Raw genomic sequence first — 25,956 nt, forward strand, 5'->3', positions numbered from 1 at the left:
GCTCGGGGTCCTAGGAGACAGCAGCAGGGCCCAGGATCCCTCTGCGCCTCTGAGATCACGCTGCTTCACTCACAACCTCGTCAGGCAGATAAGATAAGAAAGTGGCTGTGACTGTTGGAGAGTCTGGGCTGCAGAGCCAGACAGATTGGGGAGCCTGCAGTGTGTGACCCTGGGCAAGTCATCTTGCCTCCTGGAGCCTCGGTTTCCCCACTGGGGAAAGGCCTCACTTGAAAGCCGGTAATGCAGGACAAAGGAGGTCATGGTCTGGGGCCTCACGCTGACCGTGTGGCCAGCAACACACAGCGACCGCCACTCCCGTCTCCTCCCAGAAGCCCCCACTTCCTCCCTCCTTCCCTTTCACCTGCCTGAGAACCTCGGCTCCCTGCTCTTCTCTGCACGCCCAGGGCCCCTGACCTCCCTCTGACCTGTCCTGATCTGGGAGAGCACCGGAGCTGGGGTTCCCAGCCCTTCCCCAAGGCACTCCATCTGTGAGACGGGGTCCTTGGAGGCTCAACTCTTGCCCTGGCAGGACCCCCCACATCTACTCGCACACTTCCTGCCCTCCCAAGACACCCCCTTTCATCCCCAGACAGCCACACGGTTTGAACAATGGGTAGTGTTCACCAGGCACTCTGTGCATACCACATCTTGTAATCCTTGCAGCTTGCAAGTATTCTTATCCCCATTTCACAGATGAGGAAACTGAGGCTCAGAGGGGCAGACGGACTGGAGTGAGCTCAGCTGGCTAGAGAGGGGCAGCTCTGAACTGAGAACTCAGTTCTCTCGTCGATTAACCCAGAAGAAATCCTAGGCAAACGTGGGGTGAAGCAGCACCTCTCTGCTTGGAAGACTTTTTGAGTCCTTTGGGATGTCACTGTTGCCCAGGCTCATGTGTGCGTGCACGCGAAGTAGCTTCAGTTCAGTTCAGTTCAGCTGTTCAGTCGTGTCCGACTCTTTGCCACCCCATGGACTGTATAGCCCAGCAGGCTCCTCTGTCCATGGGATTCTCCAGGCAAGAGCACTGGAGTGGGTTGCCATGCCCTCCTTCAGGAGATTTTCCAGACCCAAGGAAAGAACCCATGTCTCTGACATCTCTTGCACTGGCAGGCAGATTCTTGGTTCACAGTCATGGCCTATTCCTGGCCAGTTCCCCAGGTCATCTCCATCCCGAGTCTCCTGCTTCTCCTGGTTCAGGCTGCAGTATGCCAGAGTTAGAAAAATTCCAGCCTCAGGTGACCATAAGATCAGAGATTACAAAATCCAGAAAAGGTGAGCAGCCTCCTGAATCAAATGCTCCCTCTGGCTCCCTGCCCTGCGCATGCACACCTAGCAGTGGGTGGGGACAGGCCCAAGGGGGCAGAGTGCCCTGGTGGTTAGAACCAGGGCCTCACTGCCAGACATTCGTGGGGTCTAACTCTCAATTTTGCAACCAGAGACACACCACTCCACCCACCCCCGCCCCTGCATAAGTGACAACCCCAGTATGGGGAGAAAGATGCCTCTCCTGACCTGGAGATTTCACAGAAGGGAAATTTGCTTCTAAAGGCCAAGGGCTCAGCCCTGCTTCATGCATGGCCTCATTTAAGCCTCGTTACAGCTCTGACGAGTAGGTACTATTATTACTCCCATTTTACAGATGAAGAAACCAAGGCGAAGGAGTCTTCCCAAGGTCACATGGTCTTGCAGGGACTTGAACCTCAGTCCCGTGTGACTCCAAGTCAGATGCACTTACCCTGCCCCAGATAGGTCCCCCTTCCTTTTTTCCTAGGAATTTTCCCTACCACTGCCAGCCCACAAGTCAGAGGCCCTGAGTGGCAAGTAAACCTTGACTGGCTGGGACTGAAGGGCTGGGCCCTGCCCAGCTGTGGTGCAGTCCCCAAATGCCTGACTGCTCTCGCTCTTGGGCTGGGTTGGGCTGGCAGAGGGCTGCCTGGGCATGCAAGGGGGTGCGCCCAGCTGCTGCGGGGACTACTCCAGGCCCCAGCTGTCCTGCCTTGGGCCAACCCTGCGGCTATATTGGTGTCCGACCGGCTCCTATAGGAGGGGTGTAAGCCCTTCCTGGGGGCCTGCAGGGTGGGGCCAGGAAACAGAAGCTGGACTTGCGCTTCTCACTTGCTTGGACCCCTTTCAAGGCCCGGGGAGAGGACTCAGCAAATTTGTGTTTGTGATTTTGTAATCTTTTTCTTAAACAGGGCCCCCAGAGTGTACAAGCATCCCCAAACCTAGCTCTGTTCCCCAGGTTGGGGGCAACAGAAAGAGTTCCATTCCGCTCCCCACTTGTTTCCTGACGGCCGGCTCTGTGCCTTAAGGCAGGCCCCCCCAAATCCTCACCTACACAGTGGGGATCAAGCCTGGAGAGTCAGCAAGAAGAGGCAGGGGCCATAGGAGGAACTCAGGGTACCCCTTCTTTACAAAGGGCCCAGATCTACAAAGGGGTTTCACCAGCCTGCCCCTGTCCCATCCCCAACGGCCCTGGGGTGGGTAACTGGAGCTCCTACCCCCATTTGCCAGCGGAGATGACTGAGGCTGGAAACAGAATGTGCAGGCTGGAGCCCCATCCCCCACGGCTCCCGGGCATTAACCCCCGGGGTTGGAGGGAGGGGGCCGCCGGGGCTGACCGTGGCTCCGGGGAGTTGGGACCGGAGGGTGCGGGGGCGGGCTGGGCGGAGGCTGGGGGGAGGAGGCGGCGTCCCGCACTGTCTCACCGCAGGACCGACCTCCGCTCTTATCTGCTCGGGCAGCTTCCGCCCCCCGCCCAGCCCCCGCCGCAGGCCTGGCCCGCGCCTCCGCCTCCCGAGGGCCTGGCCCGGGGCGCCCCTCCCCCGCGGCCGCCCGCCCCCAGGGAGCGCCCAGGCTGCTGCCCAGCGGAGCAGAGAGGGGCCCGGCACCCAGGTGAGCAGCCGGAAGTGATAAATAACTCCTGGGAGGGGGCACCACCGCGAGGAGGCCCTCCCTGCGGCGGCACGTCCACCCCCACGCCGACGGGGGCGCCCCACCCAGGCCCCCTCCACCAAATACGGGAGGGCGGGAGGGCGACGGGGTCCCCTAACGCCCCAGGGAGCAGGAGAGGCAGTGGCGCTGGTTTGCCAGGTGTGTTCTGAGGGACAGGAACCCCCCACACACGCCGCACACGCGCCCGCGTGCACACACGCACGCACGCACGCACACTCGCATCCCTGGCACAGGTGTGGGAGGGAAGAGAGACGTGGAGACACCTTAGAGAAAGTGAAATGCAAGCCACAAACTGTAGGAGACGTTTGCCTGTCTGCCAGGCCCAACCCGTGAAGGATAAACATCAAAAATACATAAAGGACTCTTGCAAATCCACAGGGAAAAAAAACAAACAACAACGATAAAACAACCCTAGTCATGCAACAGAAAAACAGATGTAAGACACGAACAGGCCTTTGTCCAGAAGAAGAAACACGTTTGTCCAATCAACATCTAAGGGATGCTCAAGCTCATTGGCAATGAGAGAAATGCAAATGAAGACCACAATAAGATGCTATTTTACACCCTATGAAGGGCCAAAATGAACAGCACCAGACGCTGGAGAAGAGGTGGGGCCTCGGGATCTCCAGTGCCTGGTTAGTCAGAGTGCAACTCCAGACAACCTCTGGGGAAAACAATCTGGCCTTATCTTGTAAAGCCCAGCAGATCCCCCTCTAGGCTAAAATCAAGAGAAACTTGGGCGTGTGCTCCAAGAGACAGGGAACATTCAAAGCTGCGCTGTCCTGAATAGCAAAAATCTAGGAAATATCCCAGGTGCCCACTGACAAAGAGAATGGGTCCGTTACAGAGGACTCGTTCACACAGTGGCACATTGCTCAGCAGTGCAAGTGAACAAGCTTCTCCCAATATTGTGAATCAGTCTTAGTACCCGTGAAAGTGCTAGTCCTCAGTCCTGTCCGACTCTTTGCGGCCCCGTGGATGGTAGCCCGCCAGGCTCCTCTGTCCATGTAATTCTCCAGGCAAGAACAGTAGAGTAGGTGTCTATTCCCTTCTCCAGGGATCGTCCTGACACAGGGATTGAAGCTGGGTCTCCTGCATCGCAGGCGGATTCTTTACTGTCTGAGCCACCAGGGGGGCCCTTAGGACCCATACTGTTGATGGAAAAAGCCAGTCCCCAAATACTTCCTACAAAGTTCAAAACCACGCCAAACCGTATCTCTACAACAGATGATGTGGGGCCCTTCCTTCTGCTACTTTTGTTATTAGGAGATGACGTGATTACCCACCCAAAAGACTCAGGAGTAATACTGAGAACTGACCAGAACCAGTGAGAAAATGGAGTTGGCTTACCAGGTATCAAAGGAGTGCATAAAAATCATTTGCCTTCCTGTGCACTACATTTAAAATGTGACATTCTTTTAACTACCCGTAAAATGCAAAATATTTAAAAGTAAGCTTACTAAGGCAGGAGGAGAAGGGGATGACACAGGATGAGATGGTTGGATGGCATCACCAACTTGATGGACATGACTTTGAGCAAGCTCCGGGAGATGGGGATGGACAGGGAAGCCTGGCGTGCTGCAGTTCATGGGACTGCAAAGAGTTGAACATGACTGGGCGACTGAACTGAAGTGTATTAAGAGTTAGGCAGGACCTATATGAGAACAATTGTTAAAAAATAAATAAAATTCTGAATAATATAAAAGAAAACAGCTCTTTTCCTTACTTAAAAAAAAAAAAAAAGCCAGATTCGACAGAATATTGCCTGTCATGTTTGTTAAAAATAAAAAAAAGAATTGTTAAAATTCAGGTTCCCCCAAGAGGAAGCAGAGATATGGGATTTGGACTAGGGCAAAATGTAAGGAAATCTATGAGTAAACATGAATTAAATAGGGCGATTCAGGAGTTAAGACTCCGCCTTCCAACGCAGGGGCTGTGGATTCGACCCCTGGTCAGGAAACCAAGATCCTGCATGCCTGAACTAAGGTCCCACTTGCCGCAACTAAGACCTGGCACAGCCAAATAAATAAAGATATATATTTACAAATACATAAATTAAATGAAAGAGAGGCCTGCAAAGTCTCAGAACACAGTGTGTAGCGCACAGGAATTTTATCCCATTCTGTGCTCCTGAGGCAGGAGAGGAAGAAGGGGAGACATTAAATTGAGTTGGACAGACTTCTGCTCAGGGTTATAGGCAAGAGCTTGTCTTTCTTTCCAGAAGCCCACAGCGGGGTGAGGCTGAGGAGGGTGGGGGGGTGGAGAAGCCCCGGGTATTCAGGGGACAGGTCTCCGGGTTCCAGAGACACGACCACTGACCCAGAAGGCTTCAGAGAGGAGGCGGCCTTGTAAACAGGCTGGATTTCAATCGACAGAGAAGGTGGGCGTCACAGGGGGCAGTGAAGGCAGGGAGGCAGCAGAGAAAGCAGTGAGGCAGCGCTGGCCTGGCGCTGCTGGGGCCCAGCTGGGAGGGAGCCTGGTCACAGGGAGCGCCTTCGGGGGAGTTTGGAAATTCAGAGGAGACAGCACCCCAGGAACTCACGGGGGAGCTAAGGCTGCTCTGGGAAGAACAAGTTGAGACAGAGTTAGGGTCGCGGCTTCCAGAGGGGCACGTCCAGTGTGGAGAGGCAGAGCTGGAGGCCACAGTAAGAGCAGCGGGGGCCCCCGGTGAGCCCCGGGCTCCACCTCACCTCACCCTGGGCCCCCTGAGCCTCAGACGCCCTTCTCCAAGAGACTGCTGCCTCCCTGCAGGCCCCCACGGAAAGCCCAGAGAAGGCCGGCTTTCTCAGAGGCCACGCTCTGGAAGCGGGAGGAAGGCGCCCAGCCCCGGGCCTCCAGCCTGGACCGCCAGAGGAGGAGAGGGTTGGCAGGGCTGGGCAGTGCGGGCCATCACCCAGTGAGGAGCAGCCCCACCTTCCAGAAGCAGGGGGCTGAGGATGCTGAGAAAGGCCCCCCTGGTAAAGGGACCAGAGCCAGGAACAACGTGTTACAGTCAGACCCTGGGCAACTCGGTGAAATCAGAGAAACTGGTCTGCGCCACCCCCACCGCCTCCCAAACATAAGAAAGCAGTGTCCAGGCTCACCTTGCCCTGCTGGAGTGTGTGGGCCCAGTGCTGTGACCCAGGACGTCCCTGAAGCCTCCAAACCGATTGATAAGTGTGTTGGAAACCATTCATATGCGCTCAGCAAGGAGAGGCGGGCGTGGCCCCCACCCTGTGTCATCCTCTGCTCTTTTCATTACTGTAATACCGTCTTTTTTCTATATATATGTTTTTAAAATTTAATTAATTTGGCTGTGCCTTGTCTTCCTTGCAGCACACAGGATCTTCGATCTTCATTGTGGCGTGCAGGATTCTTTTTTTTTTTTAATACTTTTATTTATTTACTTACTGACTGTTCTGGGTCTTCGCTGCTGCGTGGGGCTTTTCTCCAGTTGAGGCCAGCAGAGGCTACTCTCTAGTTGCAATTCATTGTCGTGGCTTCTCTTCTTGTGGAGCACAGGCTCAAGGCGCCCACAGGCTTCAGTATTTGTGGGGTGGGCTCAGTAGTCATGGATTCCAGGCTCTAGAGCACAGGCTCAAGCATTGTGGCACCTGGGCTTTTATTGCTCCACTGCATGTGGAATCTTTCTGGATCAGGGATCGAACCCGTGTCTCCTGCATTGACAGGTAGATTCTTTACCACTGAACCACCAGGGAAGCCCCAGCATGCAGGATCTTTAGTTGTGGCACGCGAACTCTTAGCTGCGGCATGTGGGATCTTAGTTCCCTGACCAGGGATCGAACCTATGCCCCCTGCATTGGGAGCATGCGCCTCAACCCACTGGACTGCCTGGGAAGACTTGATTTTCTCTAGTTTGTATTTACTCACAATTGTACATGGGCTTATATATATATATACCAATACCTCTATTCATCCTCTTTGTCATGAGTTTAAACTAGCAGATATATTTCTACATTTCTCTTTTCTTACTCGTCCACATCCGGAAACCCCAGGCAGGTCTAACTCACCATTTTTAACAGCCACACAATGGTTCCCCCACTGAAGTCTACCTGGGCTCTTCTGGCTCATGACTATTTTCCAGAGTCTCATCCCAACCCCCAGTACATTAGGGAGCCTAATGATGGAAATTCCGGTCCGAGTGAGAGGAAAGGGCAGAGAGAAGGCAGCATGTGGTGTTTCTAGCTGGGTCTTGCCCATCCCCTTACTGGTGGCCAGCAGTCCTCAGCTCCTAGTGGCGGGAATGCTGACTGTGTTATTGTGAAATCATTTGTATATTGTGAAGTGTTTTGCATGTGATGGAGTGATTTGCATAGGTGGGGAGGGCATCTTAAGAGATCCCAAAGCAGCATCCTGGAGCGTCCTCCTCCCTTCACAAAGTAAGTAACTTGGGGCTTCCACTTCAGAACTCTGGAAGCAGAACAGGAGGGCGCCCCAGCAGACCTAAGTGCCTGGTGGATGAGGCACACGGGAGTTTCAAAGGAAAGCTGATCCGCTGTGTGGCTGGGGGCTTAAGAAGGGCAAACGTGGGCGAGTGAGGTGGAACAGGGCAACCGGTGTAGCCCGTGACAGCCCTGTGCTGTCCGAGCCCCCTGTAACGGAGAGTGACACATGACGGATGAAGGATCCACCGCAGGAGTAGAAGAGGGTCAGAGGCTCGGAGACTCTCAACCCGCTCACAATCTCTACCCAAGGGAGCACCCAAGTGCCCCTTCCTAGTATTATATGGTCCTGGCTGATTCCCCAAGAAGAATGCAAAAGTGGAAATGCCAAACCGGAGTCCCATGGTCCTGCAAGAGAGAAGTGCTCTCACATGCTCTGGGTCCAGGGACACCCAGGTTTGAATCGGGCTTCCGCCATTTGTGCGACCCTGGGGTAACATTCCCCCACCTTAGTGGGACAGACCCGAGGATTCAGTGAAGACAGTACGAGCAGAGTGAATGGCACATCGTAGATGTTCAGTTAAACTGCAGTTACAATCACAACAATGATGCTACTGTTTGCTGCCTTCGTCTAAAGTGAGGGAAGCACTGAGGCTCTGCTCCCCAATATTTGGAGTTTACCGGGCAGCAACGTCGGGCCACCGTGCATTGGACTCCAAAGGGTTACAAGCCCTGGAGACAAAAGGCTTGAGGTTCCCAGTGAAAAACCAAAGCATAAAAATAATTCGATGAGTAAGAATAAAATTCCCTCTTCTGAGGTTCCCGGGGCTAGGCCCCTCCCTGTGGCAGGCACTTCCCCTTTCCCTGGCTCATGGAGGAGCCAGGCCCGGCTGACTCAGAGCGGGAGCGCGCGGCAGCCGTCCCCCGCCCCGCACACCCGCACCCCGTCCCGGGGCGGCGCCGTCCGGCGGCCGAGCGCGCCCCCGTGCGGCCGCGGCCGGCACCGCCGCCCTAGGGAGGAAGCGGCGGCCGGGCCCCGCAAGCCCAAGTCCCCTGGCCACTCGCGGTCCCTGCGGGGGCCGCTGCCTCCGCCCTCGCGCTGCCAGGCCGAGCCGGGTGCCCACAGGGCTCCCACTTCCGCCCGACACTCCCCGCCGCCGTCCCGGGTCCGGCCCGAGCGGAAGTGCGCCAGCCTCCTGGGTCCCCCATAGCCTCGAGGCGGAAGCGCGCCCCTCTACCGCCGCTCCCCCCGCGACCCCGCGGCGCGCGGCGCGCCGGGTTCCGGACAGGTCCCGTGTGACGTGGCCGCGCGCTGGGGGCGGCTCCGGGCCCGGGTGGAGGGGGGCGCCGGGCCGGGCCGGGCGGGGCAGAGCCGGGGCGGGGCGCGGTGCCGCAGCTGGATGGCCGGGGCCGCCTGGAGCGCCGCCGCCGCCACCGCCGCACGGTGAGTGACTGCCCGACGCCCGGGGCCCGAGCCCCGGACGGGACGGACTCTGCCGATCCCCTTGTCCAGGTCAGACCTGGGCCTCTCGCCGGGGAGCTAAAACTTCCTTGGGCTCTTCTCCTGTCTCCCCACGCGTCGTCCCCCTCTCTCCCGGCTCCGCATCCGTCTTTGGCTCTCCCCCTCTTCACTCTGCCGCTCTTGCTTCCCCCCTTCCCTCTTCCTCTCTGACTCTCTCGGTACCCCCCATCTCCTGTTCCACACTTGGGGCCCCCTCACCTTTAACCGTGACCCGCCTCTACCTCCCAAGCCCGGCCTCCTGGCCGCAGTCCCACCTTTGGTCCCCAGTGGAGCCCAGTGGGTTTCATCAGGGTCCCGTTAAGGCCTGGAGATCCCAGACCCCAGCGTCTCTTCCAGCTGCTTTCCCTCCCTCCCACCTCCATCAGCAAATGAGGAAACTGAGGCAAGGACATCACCGGCTCAAGGTCACAGCCAGCCGGAGGCTGGGCAGACCACATTTAAACCTCATGCCTGAGTTCCCAGGTTGAACTTCCCTCTTGGTTGACTCACATCCAGGTCCTGTGATCTGCCCGCCGGGTGCTCCCTTAACGTGAGGAGGGCTGTCTGTGCCTTCAGCATGCTAGGCAGACTCACCTGACGGGCAAACTCATCTCACCCTCATGACCAAGGGAGGGAGGCCATACTGATCTCCCTCGGAGGAGGCGACTAAGGGCTCAGAGAAGGGCTTTAGGGACTTGTCCGCAGTCAGGCGAGGAGGGCTCGGCATCCCACTCCAGTATTCTTGCCTGGAGCGTCCCCATGGACAGAGGAGCCTGGCGGGCCACAGTCCACGGGGTTGCAAAGAGTCGACAGGGCTGAGCGACTAAGCACACAGCACTGCAAGCCAAGCAGCTCTAAGCGTGGAGCACAGAGTTAAGGGTGGGTCTTGGATGTGCATCTGGGAGGCTGCTCGTCACTGAAGGAGCCTCTCCAGTCTCACCTCCTGTCTGTCTCCGGGCCCCAGGATATTAGACTCATTTCCTAGGAAGAAGCCCTGATGGTCTTGACCTCGCCCAGCTGCTTGGCTCCCGCCACCTGCAACTTCCTAAGCTCATCCCGTCAATCTAGACAGTGCCGCCGGCCGCCGCCCCTGGGGGTGTCCTCACTGGGGCGCATCCTGGCAGCCAAGCTTTCTCCCCTGGCAGCCAGACACCCTGATGGGGCGCGCCTGCCGGTGGCTGAAGGGAACCCAGCCAGCGCCTCACCCTGTCATTAAGGAAAGTTTAGCCTTAGGCGGACAGGCTGACATAAAGTCTGGAAATGGCTCCCAAGGAAAAAAAGAAATGTGTGGTCCTTGGAAGTGGGGTGTGGAAGAACAGAGCCCCGTTGCTCTATGCACCCCTCACAGGGGTCCTCGGAGGCCCTGGGGGAGGCGGGCAGGAGGCGCTGTGGCCGCCGGGAGCGCGGGGAAGGTCCAGGTGCCATGTCTTCTAAGCAGGTGCACGGCCAAGGGTGGCCGCTCACATAAGTGGCCTTTGTGTGTCTTTCAGCACGTGGCATGCCTGGATGTCCCTGCCCCGGCATGGCGGGACAGAGGCTCCTCTTCCTCGCTGCCCTCGCCCTGGAGCTCCTGGGAGGGACTGGGGGCTCCCAGCAGGCCCTCCGGAGCCGGGGGGCGGCGGCGGCCTGTCGCCTGGACAATAAGGAGAGTGAGTCCTGGGGGGCCCTGCTGAGTGGCGAGAGGCTGGAGACGTGGATCTGCTCCCTCCTGGGCTCGCTCATGGTGGGGCTCAGCGGGGTCTTCCCGCTGCTTGTCATTCCCTTGGAGATGGGGACCACGCTGCGCTCAGAAGGTGGGTGATGGCCCCTCCGGCACCTGGGGGCGGCAGGTGACCGGGGAACCATGCCGCTGCCCTTGCTGGGAGAGCCGGGTCTCGTCCCAGGCGGCAGCGTGTCTGAGATAGAGGGCTGGACCGAGTACAGTTCTTCCCCGCGGTCCCGTGAGCCAGGGTGCGCTGTGCTCATTTGCTCATCCGTTTGTGCACCTGTTTATCCTGAAAGACGAACGTCAGCGAACATTCACTGCGAAGCGAGAGGCAAGGCTGGAAATAGGACGCCAGGCTGCCTGGGGTTCAAAGCTTGGCTCTGCCACTTACCGGTTGGGTGGTACAGGGTGAGTTCCTTAACTTCGCTCTGCCTCAAGGTCCCAACCTTAAAAACAGGGAGAATAACAGTTATCGGCTTCATAGATGTTACTGTGATGATTAAATGAACTAATACTGGTAAAGCGCTTGGAAGACTGCCCAGCCACTGAACAGCCTGGGGGATATCGTCCATCCTGGCTTCCAGACCTGGGAGGGGGGGTTCTTGAACACAAGTAGACCTGCCTCCCCTGAGTGTCACCTTGTACCATATTTAGCGAGTGAGGAGTGGGTTTGGGATCTTACTGAGACGTGGGGTGCTGGTACTGGTGGGGCGGGTGGGATGATGCAGGAGAAGACGGTTGCTACTCAGCCCGTCTTGATGTTATACCTCTGGGGTGATACACGAAACGCCATACACAGACCTGATGAGCAGCGGGACTAGGCGTTGCCTCTGGCCAGAGTTTCCTTGCTGTCTCAACCATGCTTAGGCATGGAGTGTGCAGGCTCACGTCCCAGGCTTCAGCAGCAGCGAGGCTGGCTTCGTGTGGCAGGTGGTGCCACGGCGACCCCTCCAAGGGTGGGGGTGGTGGGCCCAAGGTGGGCCGTGGAGCACACCACATCAATTAGCCTGTTAACGTGGAAGAAAAAGAAGACTGCCCAGCACTGGGAGCGGGCTCCATGTGCACCAGCCAGTGCCCCGTACAAAGCGCTGCCTCTCGCTTCGGCCCCGTTCCGCGTGCAAAAGGGTGCTCAGACCCAGAGCCCCCAGGGCGGCCTTCCCTGGAACACGGAGAGGCCGGCAGCCCGCCTCCTCTGGGGAGGGCACCTGGGAGATGGGCGCAGGCGTGGCAGAGGGCTTTCCTTGGCTTCCCCTTCCTATGGTGTGCGCGTGTCCACAGTGACATTCTGTGATGAAAGATAAACAGGGTCAGATGGGGAGCCCTAAAGATGCAGGTGCCTGTCGCCCCCAGCCAGGACAATGACACAGTTCTGGACCAGCCCTGGGAAGCTTTGAAGCGAGGGTTCCCCAGGGACTTGTGCTGCCTGCCAGGCTTAGGAACTGTTCATTCAGCAGACAGTGAGGCACGCAGCCATGCCGGACACTGGGCTGAGGGCTGGCACCGCAGCTGTGTACACAGCCCTCTTCAGGCCCGGAGCTGCTGCCCCTCTCATAGCATCCCTGTGGGGTCAGCCTAGGGAGGACTTGGATTGTTAGCTCCACTTTACAAACGGGGACGCACAGGCACAGAGAAGTTCTCGAGGAGCCCAAGGTTGCACAGCCTGGAAGCAGTAGCTACCCTGGGATCATACCCCCCAACCCCCGCCACCAAGCCACCTTTTCCCTCTGGGCCTCGGTTTGTCTGTTGGACCAAAGGTTTCGAGATGGCCCCCTTAGGGCACTTCCAACTCTGGATATTCTAAGTCTGCACAAGTTGTCAGATCTCTGCCACTTTGCTGAGAGTGCCAGTGGCTGAGAAAAGAAAAACTCCTCTTTAATAAGCATTTCCTGGACGTGTTGTCATTTAATTTCCTCAAGATCAGTCACTGTCAGGTAGATACAGTTGTCCCTACGTTACAGATGATGAAACTGAGTCCTGGAAGTAATCTGCCCAGACTTAACCAGCTGCTGGCTTTGGGAGCCGGGACCTGTCCGGTCTCTTAGCCCTGGAGCAGTAGTGGCTTCACGGGCATCCTGGAGGACGCGCTGAATTCTTGCTGAACACCAGCCCCTATTGAGACTGGAGGCTGGGGGGCCCGGGAAGGCCAGCAGCCCACATGCAGCCTTCCAGAGATCTGCAGTCTGGTTGAGATCACACTAGGAGCCCAGTAAGCTGAGTGGGGAAGGGGTCAGGCCAGGGACTCTGGCCTTGGTTCCCAGGTCCCGCATCTCTGCCTTGTAGCTGGGGCACGGCGCCTGAAACAGCTGCTCAGCTTTGCCCTGGGGGGACTTCTGGGCAACGTGTTTCTCCACCTGCTCCCCGAGGCGTGGGCCTACACGAACAGTGCCAGCTCTGGTGAGTGAGGCCACAGGCTGGGGGGCCAGGAGGGTGGTGGCGGTGGGTGGGAGCTGGTGCCCAGGCCTGCAGAATGACTGGGAGAGGGGTTCCTGGACATCTGTCACGGTCCCGGTGCCCCAGTTCCAATGGGGGGCTCCCCACCCCCAATCTGTGCCCTGGCCGGGCCTGGCTTGTCAGTGCTGCCCCCTGCAGGTGGTGAGGGGCAGAGCTTGCAGCAGCAACAGCAGCTGGGACTGTGGGTCATTGCTGGCTTCCTGACCTTCCTGGTGTTGGAGAAGTTGTTCTTGGACAGCAAGGGGAAGGAGGAGACCAGCCAGGTGAGCCCCAAACCCCAGAGCCCACACAGGTCAGCCTTCGTTCTGTGGTGGTGCTAGGGCCTGCAGGCCCAGGTTTTAAGTCAGTTCAGTTCAGTTCAGTCCCTCAGTCGGGTCTGACTCTTCGCGACCCCGTGGACTGCAGCACGCCAGGCCTCCCTGTCCATCACCACTCCTGGAGTTTACTCAAACCCATGTCCATTGAGTCAGTGATGCCATCCAGCCATCTCATCCTCTGTCTTCCCTTTCTCCTCCCACCCTCAGTCTTTCCTAGCATCAGGGTCTTTTCCAGTGAGTCAGTTCTTCGCATCAGGTGGCCAAAGTATTGCAGTTTCAGCTTCAGCAATAGCCCTTCCATTGAATATTCAGGTTTTGAGTCAAGCCCTAAAAAAAGAGGGTCTCTTGGCCCTTTCCTGGGAGCTCTGGGAGGCTGGGCCAGCTTGTCTGGAAGGATCCGGGCCCCAGCCCCTGCCGTCACTGGTCCCCGTAGATGCCAGTGACAGCAGTGTGGGAGGCAGAGGGCCTGTTGGGTCTGGGGTCACCCGGCTGGTGGGGCAGCGCAGTCCAGCCAGGTAAAAGGGGTGTCCCCTGACTCCTCCATCTCTCACTCCCTTTGTTTACCCTGGCCGAGTGGGGGGCATCTAATGTCACCTCTCCCCCCTTCTCCTGGCCCTAGGCCCCCAGCAAAGACCCCGCAGTTGCTGCCGCGCTCAATGGAGGCCACTATCTGGCCCAGCCGGCTGCAGAGCCCGGCCTCAGCGCCGTGGTCCGGAACATCAAAGTGAGTGGCCCGCTCGGGGCCTCCCGTCCTACAGCCGCCCCTCCCTGAGTGGCCGGCCCGGCTCAGGCCCGCCTGCCTGGCTCAGCCCAACCCTGTCCCTCCTCACCCAGGTCAGTGGCTATCTCAACCTGCTGGCCAACACCATAGACAACTTCACCCATGGGCTGGCGGTGGCCGCCAGCTTCCTTGTGAGCAAGAAGGTGAGTGAGGCTGGGGCGGGGGGTAGGCCATCGCGATGGGCGTGCAGGGCCCACATTGACCAGGCGGCCCTGCCTCCAGAGGCGGCCTCCAGTCCATCTCCACCACGCTCCCTGCACCCGGCACCTTATCCCAGCCGTCCTCGTTGGGACCACGGGCCTCAGCCAAGCTGCTAGACTCGGCCCCTGCCTACTTCCTGATGCTTCTCCCCACTCGGCTCCCTCTGCCCTCTGTGCTTGGCCCTGAGCACTGTCTGCCCTTGAATTGGCCCACCTCGCCCCCCACCTGTGGCTTCCTCCTCCCTGCTGCCTCTGCTTGGAGTGTTCTTTCTCCTGCTCTCATCCTCAGGCCTCTGTTCCAAAAGCACTTTCTCAGAGAGGCCTCTGCTGACCCCTCGTCTCAGTCAGGCCCCCCGTGTCCCGTCGCACGCAGTCCCTCTGGTCCCCGTGGCCCGTCACGGTGTGTAGTCACATGGCTCCAGTGTTCACGCAGTCCTCGCCTCTCCACCCCGGATGGTTAGCTTCTTGAGGGCGGGTTCCTGGTCTGTTCCATTTGCTGCTGTATTTCTAGTAGCCAAATGGTGTCCCGCCAGGGACCCAGAGCAGACACTGGTAGGATGAGCGGGCAGGTGGGTGCCCTCAACACAGACCCCCCACACACACTCCCCTCCCTGCAGATCGGGCTCCTGACCACCATGGCCATCCTCCTGCATGAGATCCCCCATGAGGTGAGTGCCACAGGCTCACTGTGATCAGCCGTGCGGGTGTGCAGCTGGTGGGGGGTACTTTGGGTGGGACTGCCCAGCAATGGGGGCTTGGGGGGCTGCACCAGAGACCTGGGGTTACTCAGCCTACTCAGGCTGCAACCACCATTGCAGGCACGCTGCAGCCTCCTGGGGACTGGGGGCCCAGCAGAGGGGATGTGGGCCGGGGGTCCCAGCGATGGGGCTGCTGCTGGGGGCTCAGTGGACCTGTGCACACCTGAGATGCTCAGGGCATCTGGCCCCACCGGGGCCCAGAGTGATCGTCTGGACCTCCCCTCAGGTGGGCGACTTTGCCATCTTGCTCCGGGCCGGCTTTGACCGATGGAGCGCAGCCAAGCTGCAGCTCTCGACAGCACTGGGGGGCCTGCTGGGCGCCTGTTTTGCCATCTGCGCGCAGTCCCCCAAGGGAGTAGGTACGGGCGTGGGGGGTGGTGGCGGTCCGCAGAGGGGCCCCGGCCGAAGGGCACGGCCGCCCTGACCCGGGTATCCAAGCCCGGCTCTGCCCTGGTCCGCCCCACGGCGGGGAGCAGGGGTGGCGGTCGGTACATGTGGCCGCCTGGCCCCCCCAGCCAGTCAGGGCTCCTCCCCCTGCTGCAGAGGAGACGGTGGCCTGGATCCTGCCCTTCACCTCCGGCGGCTTTCTCTACATTGCCCTGGTGAACGTGCTGCCCGACCTCCTGGAGGAAGACGACCCGTGGTGAGCTGCCCGCCGGCCCTGCCGTTGGCAGGCCCCTGCCCGCTGCCCGCCGGCCCGCGCGGCCCCCTGAGCCCCGGCCTTCTCCCCCCGCAGGCGCTCCCTGCAGCAGGTGCTTCTGCTCTGCGCAGGCATCATGGTGATGGTGCTGTTCTCGGTCTTCGTGGAGTGACTGTCCCAGGCGCCCCTCCCCTGCACAGCAATAAGAGACTCGGATTCACTCTGTGACCATGTGTGTGAGTGAGAGTGTGCCTCCAACCCGAGGGTGGGGGGTGTGCGTGTGGTGTGCACATGTGACCAGAGGTGTGTGCGAGGCCGACACTGTGATCCCTGACGCCCGGCCGGCCCACTGCGGTCTCCTCCCCCTGCCACCCTGTGGTCTCGCACCCCCGGAGTCAGCAGTGAGGCACGGGAGCGCCGGTCCCGAGCAGAGACCTCTGCACGCCGCCAGGAGGAGTGAGCCGCCCAAGGAGCCAGGCCTGCTGAGAGCCCCAAGCTGTCCCCCGCCGAGGCCTCAGGGGGCCCTGGCCTGAGGGGGTAAGCCCCTGGGCGCGTGCACCCGGCCCCGAGCAGCCAGGGACCAAGGCTGGGGCACCTTTTCTCGGCCCGCATCCTGGTCCTTCCTTCACCAGCTCCAAGGCCAAAGAGAGGAGAGGCGAGTGCCTCGCCCCTGGCTCCGCTCGGCGCTGACGGTCCTACTGCACCCAGCGTGGAGCTGGGAGATGCTTTCTAAGACCTGTTCCCTGTCAGCCCTGGGCCGGCTCCTGTTCCCCCGCCTCCGCCTTCCTGGCAGCACCGGCAGCTCTTGCCACCTCCAGCTGCCAAACGGCAGCCAGCAGGGCAGCGCACGGCCCCGGGCCAGCGTCCTCCCCGTCCGCTCGGGAGCTCCTGCCAGCCCGGGGTCCGACAGACACGCTGGGGGCGGGAAGACGAGGAACCGTGGCCGCCCACCCCCCACGCGGGCCCCTTCCCCGGCCCACCGCCAGTGGGGCTGGGTGGGGGTGGCGAGGGCTCCACGTTGTCAGCGCTCAGGAATGTGCTCTGGGAGAATGCTGAAGCCATAATCCCCAGCTATTTCCCTTGGCCGACGCCCAGGTACTCAGCTGGCCCACTCCACAGCCGGCTCCAGCCCCACCGCTCGGCCGTGGGCGTCGGGAGGAGTCGCGTCAGGAGGGGCTGAAGGGTTTTACAGCAGTTTTGCTGTGGTTTCGTTTATATCTGTAAATAACCTGTTGTATAGACGAGATGCAAATAAATACACACAAACTGGCCGCCTGTGTTCTGCACACAAGAGCCGGGCACCCGCGTCCCCGCCGGCGTGGCTGCTCTGCGCGCCCTGGCTCCTGCAGGCTGCCCAGCCTGTCATCCCCGCCTTCCAGCCCTTCTGCGCATCTCTGCACTCTTAGAGTTGCTTCTCAGAACAGGGTATGTACATTCCACATTTCCCTGGTTTGTTCTGTTGTTAGCTTTTTATGCAATAAAAGCCTGGTTCTAGGTCATTATAGCCCACATCACCCCCAAGGCTGGTGTCCGCACAGACCTACAAACCAAGGGATTTTTCCCAGCCTGGCCTGAGTAACGTCACCGCATAAGGGAGCTCCACCCACAGTGTCGTCTCCAGGTTTGGCCTCCATGGAATTATTTTTTGTTAAAAAGGAAAAATGAGATCTTTATTCTAAACCACACCCTCCTCTCCAGTGAACACTGAGAGTAAAGCCAGCATCAGGCATGGGAGGGACCTGCTTCCTGGGAGAAGGTGGGCGGGGAGCCCCCGCTTCCTGGGAGAAGGGGGATGGGGAGCCCCCGCTTCCTGGGAGAAGGGGGACGGGGAGCCCCGCTTCCTCTCCCACCTTTGGCAGGCTGTCGGGGGCGGGGGGGGGGCGCATCTTCACCGCATCACGGGGTCTGGTTCAGGGTGTGAAGCCCAGGTCAGCTGGCTCCTAGGTGGGGAGGGCCTGGCTCTGACTAGCTATCTTCAGTGAAAAGGGACCTGTTCTACCTGGTTGTGACAGCCGGGGCCTGGTGGGCCCAGGCCTGGTGGCACGAAGGAACCCAGGGCTGTCCTCCAGCCCCCGCCACCCCCCAGGCGCAGTTGCAGTCAGCCCGCTGCAGGAGGCAGCCAGGTCCCATTTACAGACGGGGCTCCGAGGTCAGGGGTGGGGCCGGCAGTCAGCAGCAGTTCTGGGATCGTGGGCACGGCCCCTCCGAGGGGATGGGAAAACAAGGGTAAGGGGCTCTTGCCAGGGTGCAACTGAGAGCCAATGGGGTGTTCTCGAAGGGTTGCTGTTTTAACAGGCCATTTGCGGAGCGGGGAGGGGGACAGTCAAACCCGCTAACGACAACACAATAGCTTCAGGCCCAGTCCCGGGTTTGAACCCTGGCCGTGCCATCTAAGAGTCGTGTGGTCTTGGCCCAGCTGCTCAGATGCATCCATAAAACAGGGCTGCCCTACTGGTGGCTGAGATTAACTAGATACAATTAGGCAGAAGCCCCGCAAAGCATGTGGCCCAGGGTGAGCCCTCAGCCAGCGGTGAACCGCCCGGTCAGCTCTCAGGCGGCAGAGCTGCAAGGGTGGCAGGCAGAGAAGACCAGCAAGATGGTAAAGGGCTCTGACCAGACATGGAGCGTCACAGGGACGGGGCTGGGGCAGGACCAGGGGTGGGAGAGGACACAGCGTGACCGGGGTTAGGCCTAGGAGGGCTCTCAGCGGATCTTGCTTGAAGCTCCTTTTTCAGCCGGAGGAAATGGGCCAACAGCGAACAGGGACGTGGAGAGAAACAGAAGGCTTGGCAGCCAGGACCCATGGAGCCAAGGCCCAGAGCCTGGCTTTACCAGGAAGCAGGGTCGAGGGCCAGAGCGCCAAAATTGAAAAGGAAGGGCAACACTAGTTTGGCTTCTGTGTAGGCCCCTCGGGAGAGCTGCAGGTTAAGGAGAATTTTCAGAAGCTCAGACTGAGAGGCGGGGTGGGGAGTGTGCAGTCAGAGGGGTCTGGGGGCCAGAAGACCCCAGGAACAGCTGGGCACACAGCCGTCCCTGCCCGGGGGCCTCGCCCTGACCACTGGTCTGAGGCCCACGGCTCACTCAGGTTTCCAGCAGCAGCACCGGGGCAAGGGCCTCCAGCATACACCCCGACGCCTCCACCCAAGGCCCAGGGAAGGCGAGACAGACCGGCGGCAGGGACCGGAAACCATCCTTTATTGCGAGTGTTCCCCAGAGGAGGCTCCCTAGGCGTAGTACTGCAGATTGGCCTTCTTCTTGGCCTGGACCTCCAAGATGCCCTCCATGTAGTCCTCATGTGTGAGCTCCGTGGCACCTCTGCGCAGCGCGATCATGCCCTGTGCCCAGACAGACAGACAGGCTCTCGGGTCCCTCCCCACGCCCCAGCCCCCAGGACAGACAGACAGGCTCTCGGGTCCCTCCCCACGCCCCAGCCCCCAGGACAGACAGACAGGCTCTCGGGTCCCTCCCCATGCCCCAGCCCCCAGGACAGACAAGACAGGCTCTCGGGTCCCTCCCCACGCCCCAGCCCAGCTCCCGGAAGCCTCCACCGTCTCTGCCCCTCCCTTGGCCACCTCCACCAGCCTGAGCAGGGCGGTGGCATGAAGCGCCCACACTCACCGCCTCCACACACACCGCCTTGCACTGGGCCCCATTGAAGTCGTCCGTACAGCGGGCCAGCTCCTCATAGTTCACGTCAGGACTGTGGGGAGGTAGGGGGAGACTCAGTGACTTTCGGGGAGGGGGCAGGAAGAGCAGCTGTCCCCGACACGCTCCCTCAGGCAGTGAGGTCGACTTGCCCAGATCACAGGCAAGTCCCATCCCCACTATGCCTCTTCCCTCCGCTGCACAGGGCAGGGAGAGGCGGGAGGGAGGGAGGGAGGTCAGAGTAGGTTAGACCAAGTTATTTCTAGTGTCTCCAGCCTTCGAGATGCACCTGGACTCCGGGACACAGCCCGGGGGAGCAGGAGGTTGTGCAGACAGAAGACAGCGATCTGTCTGTCTCAGGCGGCGTGGGCCCTGACCCAGCACAGCCCTGCGCTGACTCCCCTCCTGCGCCGAGTGCTGCACCAGACATGGTCACAGCCCCGTGAGGTTGGAGCACTCACCCCCAAGTCCCAGGAAGGAAACCCAGGCTTATGCCACCTGCAGATGGTCACACAGATTTGAACCCAGGTCTGCCTGGCCCCTGGCAGGGTTCCCCTGGGCCAGGCTGGGCTGTGTTCACCGGCTGGGGCGGGGGAGGCCAGGAACCGGCCCGGGCCGGCACACCTTGCAGTCCCGGGGGAGGGGATGTGTGCAGGGGAACTCGGAGGATCCCAGGCCCCAGTAAGGTTCTGCATCAGGTCGGGCGCATGGGAGAAACTGAGACCACCGCGGGGACAGCGCCATGTGAACGGGAGGTGCAGGGAGAGGGGAAGCCCAGGGAAGTTCAGTCCTAAGAGGACGTCTCTGCGCCTCGCACGTGACTTGACCCACCTGACGTTCATCTTCCGGGAATGGATCTGCATGATTCTGGCCCGGGCCTCCTCATTGGGCATGGGGAACTCGATCTTGCGGTCCAGCCGGCCGGAGCGGAGCAGGGCGGGATCCAGGATGTCCACCCTGTTGGTGGCTGCGATGACCTGAGGAGGAGACGCGGCCGCTTGAAGGAGGAGGCAGCTTCGGAGATAGGCAAGGAGGCAGCCCGGCTCAGGGGAGACGGCAGGGGATGTTCAAGACCGCCTCTAATTCTAACTCAAGCTGCGCCACTGAGACAACAGAAGATCCCCTGACCTCTCGGCCCCACTTCTTCCCCTGTGAAGTGATGCCAACGCTCACCTTCACTTGGGTGTTGGGCTGGAAGCCGTCCAGCTGGTTCAGCAGCTCCAGCATCGTCCTCTGCACCTCCCGGTCCCCAGCCTTCTCACTGTCGAAGCTGGGCCCCGAAGGAGACACTGGTGAGACCGCAGCTCGGGGGGCGCCCTCCCCTGCTCCACCAACAGAAGCCCAACCCAACCCATCCCGGGGCAGAGAGAAGTCTCGCCCAGCCCAGGGACCAGTACAGAAATGGTGTCAGAGATGAGAGGCTTCTGGGCTCAGGTGCCAAAGTGAGGATAAAACAGTGAGCAAAACCCACTGGCTGGCCTGCGCCCCTGATGAAGGTGCCATCACAAACTGAGCCAAAACTCAGAAGAAATACAGAGATCTGGCCCAGACTCGGCATGGAACAGGGGGCCCAGGCAGCTGTCCCTGAGGAACTGTCCCTCAGGCTGAGATCCAAAGGCTGAAAACACATCACTGGGCAACCAACCAGCGGAGATCAGGGAAGAAGGAAAAGCACATTCCAGAGAGAAAAGAGCAGGTGGCAAATCTCTGCCAACGAGTGGGCCTGCAAACAGTGGGGCTGCCTGGAGTAAGCCCGGCGGGGGCCGGGGAGGAAAGGGCAGGGATGGGGTGGGGAGGGAGGGGAGCAGGGGCACCACACGGGGCCCTGCAGGCCGTGGCGAGCCCAGCGTGTATGCTAGGGAGCAGTGGGGAGGCCCAGAAGGGGAAAGCAGGCTCTGCCTGCCCGAGAGGCTGTGGGAGCCGGTGAGTGATGCTTCGGGAGGAACCTGCTGGCAGCTGTGAGGAGAAAGGATGGTGGGGGGAAGAAACGAAGCAGGGAGGTGAGTCAGAAGAGGATGAAGTACAAGCACAAGCCGAGAGCCGCCGCCATCCCAGGGCGAGCAGGGTGGGAGCACGGGCATCCAGAGCAACCAGCCTGCTGGCACCCCGCGCCCCTTACCGCTTGGTGCCGATGGCGTCCAGCTCATCAATGAAGATGATGGACGGCGCTTTCTCCTTGGCCAGCGCAAAGGCGTCCCGGACTAGCTTGGCACCGTCCCCGATGAACATCTGCACCAGCTGGGGGCCGGCCAGCTTCAGGAAGGTGGCCTGGGGTGGGGGTGACAGAATCAGGACAAAGGCACGAGAGGCCCCTTTGATTCAAGCCCACCCGGCCGAGTTTCAGCTCCTGCCCGTCTCCCCCCATCCTTCCCAAGGCACTCACCTTGGTCTGCGCAGCACAGGCCCGGGCCAGCAGGGTCTTCCCCGTGCCTGGGGGCCCGTACATCAGCACCCCCTTTGGGGGCTGGATCCCTAAGTTCTCAAACTTCTCCTTGTGGTTCATTGGCAGGACGATGGCCTCCACTAGCTGCCAGGAAGAAGACCTGGGTGAGGAGAGTGAAGCCCTGTGGGCTCCCACAGCCTAACCCTATCTGTAACCCTCCTACTCAACTCAGGGACACTGCCGTCTCCTTGCCCCACATCCAGAGGACAGAACACGCGCTCCCACCAAGGCTGGCGGTGGACTCCCAGAATAGCAGGATAGGGCAGAAGGATGGGCTAAGAACAGGAGCCTGCGCTCCAGTCCTGGCTCCGGCCCTAACTGTCTGAGATCCCGAGCAAGTCACTCAGACTCTGCAGAGCTCGGTCTCCTAAACTGTTCCATGGCCTCTGTTCCAGCTGCCTCCCTTGAGTGCTGCGAGGATAAGAGGCATGGGAGGAAAAGTGCTCTGATCACTGAAGCAGAGAAACACAAAAGGCTGGTGAGGCGCCGGGCCCCCCTCACCTCCTGAATCTGCTTATCCAGGCCCCCAATGTCACTGTACTGCTCCGTAGGCCTCTCGTCCACCTCCATGGCCTTCACCCGCGAGTCGTACTCTGTGGGCAGGGTCTCCAGGATCAAATAGGAGTCTTTGTTCACACCCTGGGGACACAGCATGAAAACCTCAGCTCTGTCCCACCTCAAGGCCTACCCAAGTGACTGGGGGACAGGTGTCCATAGAATGAAAGGAGAGCCTCAGGACCGGGCAACACAAGAATCAAACGGCGGGCAGCTCCGCAAACGTTCAGAACCCACAGTGACCTGGGCTGGGGGCAGGGGCTCAGCTCAGCAGGAGGAGGAACCTCGCTGGAAAAGGCCCGCCCGGGCTCAGGGACACCACTCACCACCAAGTCTCCCGGCTTCAGCTTTTCGGCATCCACCAAGCCAATCACAGGCAGGAAGTAGGTCTGCAGAAGGATTCCAGGTGCAGCCTCAGTCACTGCCCTCAGGGAGGCTCCCGAGTCCTGTCCCGCATCCCCCTCTCATCCTCTGCAGCCCTTGCTGAGCCAGCCTCACCTGCCGTGTAGAGGTTTTGATCACTGCACACTTGCCCTTCCTTTGGGAGTCTAGATCTATGTTCGCACCATCTTCCTCTTGGTCATTGGGATCAACATCTAGAAGCTGGGAAAGAAAGAAGCTCAGATCCAGAGACCTTGCTCAGCCCCCCTGTACTCTGCAGAACCCAGCACTTCTGAGGCCTAGACAACCTCAGCATTCCCAGGGCTTGCGATTCCTACCTCACCCCTCAGCCTAGCCCTGAGCCCAGCAAAGGTGCCCGTCTACCCCCCGAGGAAAAATACCTAGTAGAAAAAGAAACATGAAGCTTCCGATGCCTTTTCAGGCCTGTATATTCCCCTAAAAACTTACACTGGGGAGGAGAACCTAAGAGGATTAGATCCTGCATGCAATTTAGGCCTGAAAAGGCCTACCCACTCTTTCCCCAGTGGCAGGCTGTCTCCAAGCCCCAGTGACCCCTCTTCCCCTCCACATACACACACACCTCGATGACGTTGGAGACGAGGTACGGCAGGGTCTTGTTCACTTTGATTTTCTCGCTGTTCTCTTTGATCTTGTCCTTCATGGCCTGGAGTTCGTGGGTGACTCGCAACACTTCGCTCTTCATGATCTGGGGTGAGGGTGAATGGAAGGTGAGGGTGAAATGTTCAGCTTTACCCAAGCTTATCCGAGGGCCACTGAATTGGAGCGCCTTATCCAGGCTGCCGGAGGAAGCCTCCTGCACCCACCCCTTCACTCAGCTCGAAGGCTCTCTGAATGCTCAGCCTGACTGTGTCCACAACCAGCAAAGGTCGAAACAGGAGGCCCATTGGGAAACCTCCAGGAGAAGTAGTTGTATTCAAGGGAAAAGAGCCAGACTTTGAGTTGAGCAAACACAGGTTTCAGGTTCTGCCTTTCATTACAGGCGCCATACCTCACCGCGGTAAAAAACAAAACAAAACTCTTTTAGCCTCAGTTTGCTCATCTGTAACATGGGGACTTCTTCAAAGACAGACTCTCAAAAGGAATACTTCCCAGACCAAGATGGGAACGGCAGTCAGACCATTCCCCCTCTCAGGCCTGGTCTCCCACCACCCTGGCCCTCTCCCGTCCCTTTCTTTCCTCTTTTTCTGGTCTGAGGAGGAAACCGCGGTCCCCACGTCTCTCCGAGGGAGGCCGGAGACGACGCGAGAGAGGCAGGACGCGGTGGGAGCACCAGGGCCTGCCCGGTGTGTGAGGTCGCGGGCAGCGAGAGGGGGCTTCACCGCCCACCTTGATCTCACTGTCCAGCAGCCGTGTGCGCTGGATGATTTCTTCTGTGGACATCTTGAGAACCTCCTCCCCGATTCCATCTTGCTGTGAAAAAAAAATAATTTTTTCTGCTTAAATTCAAGGCAGTTAACTCAGCACAGTGACTTAGCCAACTCTTCGCCTCAATTAACCCACTATCCGCCAAAAAAAAAAAAAAAAAAAAAAAACCCGAATGGAGTCGCGACCAAGCGGCCCCAATCCCGGGACCGGGCTCGACCCTGACCCCCGCAGTCACCGCCTCCCCTCCCGCCAGCGGGGTCTCCCCGTGGCCCGGGCTCCAGAACCGCCGGCTTCCCCAGCGCGCACCTCAGCTTCGTCCCACACGGTCGCCATCTTCTCCTGCCGAGTCACTGGACTCTCGAGTTTCGGCAGCAGATTCATCATTTGGAGAAGCAGCCTGAAGGTTAATCCGGGCAGCAGCCGCGGTGAGAGATTAATATTACCTCTCTTTGCGTCCGCTCTTGACTAGTGAGACTCCGTCAACAAGTCCTGACTCTTGAAAACAATTAGCTTGGGCCGCGTTGCGGCGGCGAATCTGCTGCTCGGATTCAAAAGATGAATCCCAGGCCACAGGACCCGCCCCCGCAGCTGCTGTAAAGTTCCCGCCCTCGTCCTGTTTCTGCCGCAGCGAGAGGAAGAGCGCTATTGGCTGGCACGTCCAGAGGGGGAATAGAAAGGGGAGGGAGAAAAGACCCAGTGTCCCCAGGGCCCTTGGGAAACGTAGTCCTAATCAGTCGCGTCACAGGGCGCTTTTGAAGGAGCGTAGTTGCGGGGGACGGTCTTTCAACAGCAGAATCGGCCTAGTTAGGAATTAGGGGATTCCCCAAAATGAGTGAGCCTCATCCAATCAGCTGAAGGCCTGAATAGCTCCAAAAGGCTGAACACCCCCAGAGATAGAGGGAACTCCTTCTTCCTGACTGTCTTGAGCTGGGTTTCTTCTAGGCTTGGGTTCTGTGCTTAGTCGCTCAGTCGTGTCCAACTCTTTATGACACCGTGGACTGCAGTCCGCCAGGCTCCTCCGTCCATAGGGATTCTCCAGGCAAGAATACTGGAGTGAGTTGCCATTTCCTCCTCCAGGGGATCTTCCCAACCCAGGGATCAAACCCAGGTCTACCCACCCTGCAGGCGGATTCTTTACTGAGGGAGCCACAAGGGAAGCCGAAGAATATGGATCCAGGCTTGGGACTTACACTGAAATATCAGTCCTTACACTTGATCCTTGGAAGAGAAGTTATGACCAACCTAGACAGCTTATTAAAAAGCAGAGCCATTACTTTGCCAACAAAAGTCCACTAGTCAAAGCTATGGTTTTTCCAGTAGTCATGAATGGATGTGAGAGTTGGACTATAAAGAAAGCTGAGCACCGAAGAATTGACACTTTTGAACTGTGGTGTTGGAGAAGACTCTTGAGAGTCTCTTGGACTGCAACGAGATCCAACCAGTCCATCCTAAAGGAAATCAGTCCTGAATATTCATTGGAAGGAGTGGTGTTGAAGCTGAAACTCTAATACTTTGGCCACGTGATGCAAAGAACTGACTCATTTGAAAAGACCCTGATGCTGGGAAAGATTGAAGGCGGGAGGAGAAAGGGATGATAGAGGATGAGATGGTTGGATGGCATCACCGACTCAATGGACTTGAGTTTGAGTAACCTCCGGGAGTTGGTGATGGACAGGGAGGCCTGGCATGATGCAATCCATGGGGTTGAAAAGAGTCGGACACGACTGAGCGACTGAACTGAACTGAACAGGGTCTTGTGCCTGTTGGCTTTCAGACTAAAATGTATATCAGCAGCTCCATGGGATCTCAGGCCTCCTGATTCAGACTGAAACTAAACC

General features: G+C 59.1%; 2 protein-coding genes across 5 annotated transcripts; one reads left to right on the forward strand and one right to left on the reverse strand.

Annotated features, from left to right (window-relative positions):
• The first annotated feature begins 8,765 nt into the window (after nt 1–8,765).
• On the forward strand, nt 8,766–16,958 carry SLC39A13 (solute carrier family 39 member 13). 4 transcript variants are annotated; one of them, XM_061153390.1, is made up of 10 exons: nt 8,829–8,847; nt 10,326–10,628; nt 12,821–12,934; nt 13,130–13,254; nt 13,928–14,032; nt 14,143–14,232; nt 14,907–14,957; nt 15,274–15,402; nt 15,591–15,690; nt 15,784–16,958. In XM_061153390.1, the coding sequence occupies exons 2-9, from the start codon at nt 10,334–10,336 to the stop codon at nt 15,651–15,653; spliced, it is 972 nt and encodes a 323-aa protein (XP_061009373.1). In that variant the 5' UTR covers nt 8,829–8,847; nt 10,326–10,333; the 3' UTR covers nt 15,654–15,690; nt 15,784–16,958. The 4 variants fall into 4 exon arrangements, with proteins under 4 accessions (XP_061009353.1, XP_061009364.1, XP_061009373.1 ...); XM_061153365.1 differs by having other exon boundaries at nt 8,831–8,847; nt 15,274–15,406; XM_061153370.1 differs by lacking the exon at nt 13,928–14,032 and having other exon boundaries at nt 8,766–8,847; nt 13,115–13,254; nt 15,274–15,406.
• Nucleotides 16,959–18,860: 1,902 nt separating this feature from the next.
• PSMC3 (proteasome 26S subunit, ATPase 3) lies at nt 18,861–24,580 on the reverse strand. The gene is made up of 12 exons (XM_061153404.1): nt 24,425–24,580; nt 24,080–24,163; nt 23,313–23,438; nt 22,829–22,933; nt 22,657–22,719; nt 22,277–22,414; nt 21,716–21,859; nt 21,452–21,600; nt 20,506–20,602; nt 20,164–20,309; nt 19,306–19,387; nt 18,861–19,022 (listed from the first exon to the last, which is right to left on the reverse strand). The coding sequence occupies exons 1-12, from the start codon at nt 24,500–24,502 to the stop codon at nt 18,912–18,914; spliced, it is 1,323 nt and encodes a 440-aa protein (XP_061009387.1). The 5' UTR covers nt 24,503–24,580; the 3' UTR covers nt 18,861–18,911.
• Nucleotides 24,581–25,956: the final 1,376 nt, after the last annotated feature.

This window comes from Dama dama, chromosome 1, assembly GCF_033118175.1.
Source record: "Dama dama isolate Ldn47 chromosome 1, ASM3311817v1, whole genome shotgun sequence".
In the NCBI taxonomy this organism is placed as follows: domain Eukaryota; kingdom Metazoa; phylum Chordata; class Mammalia; order Artiodactyla; family Cervidae; genus Dama; species Dama dama.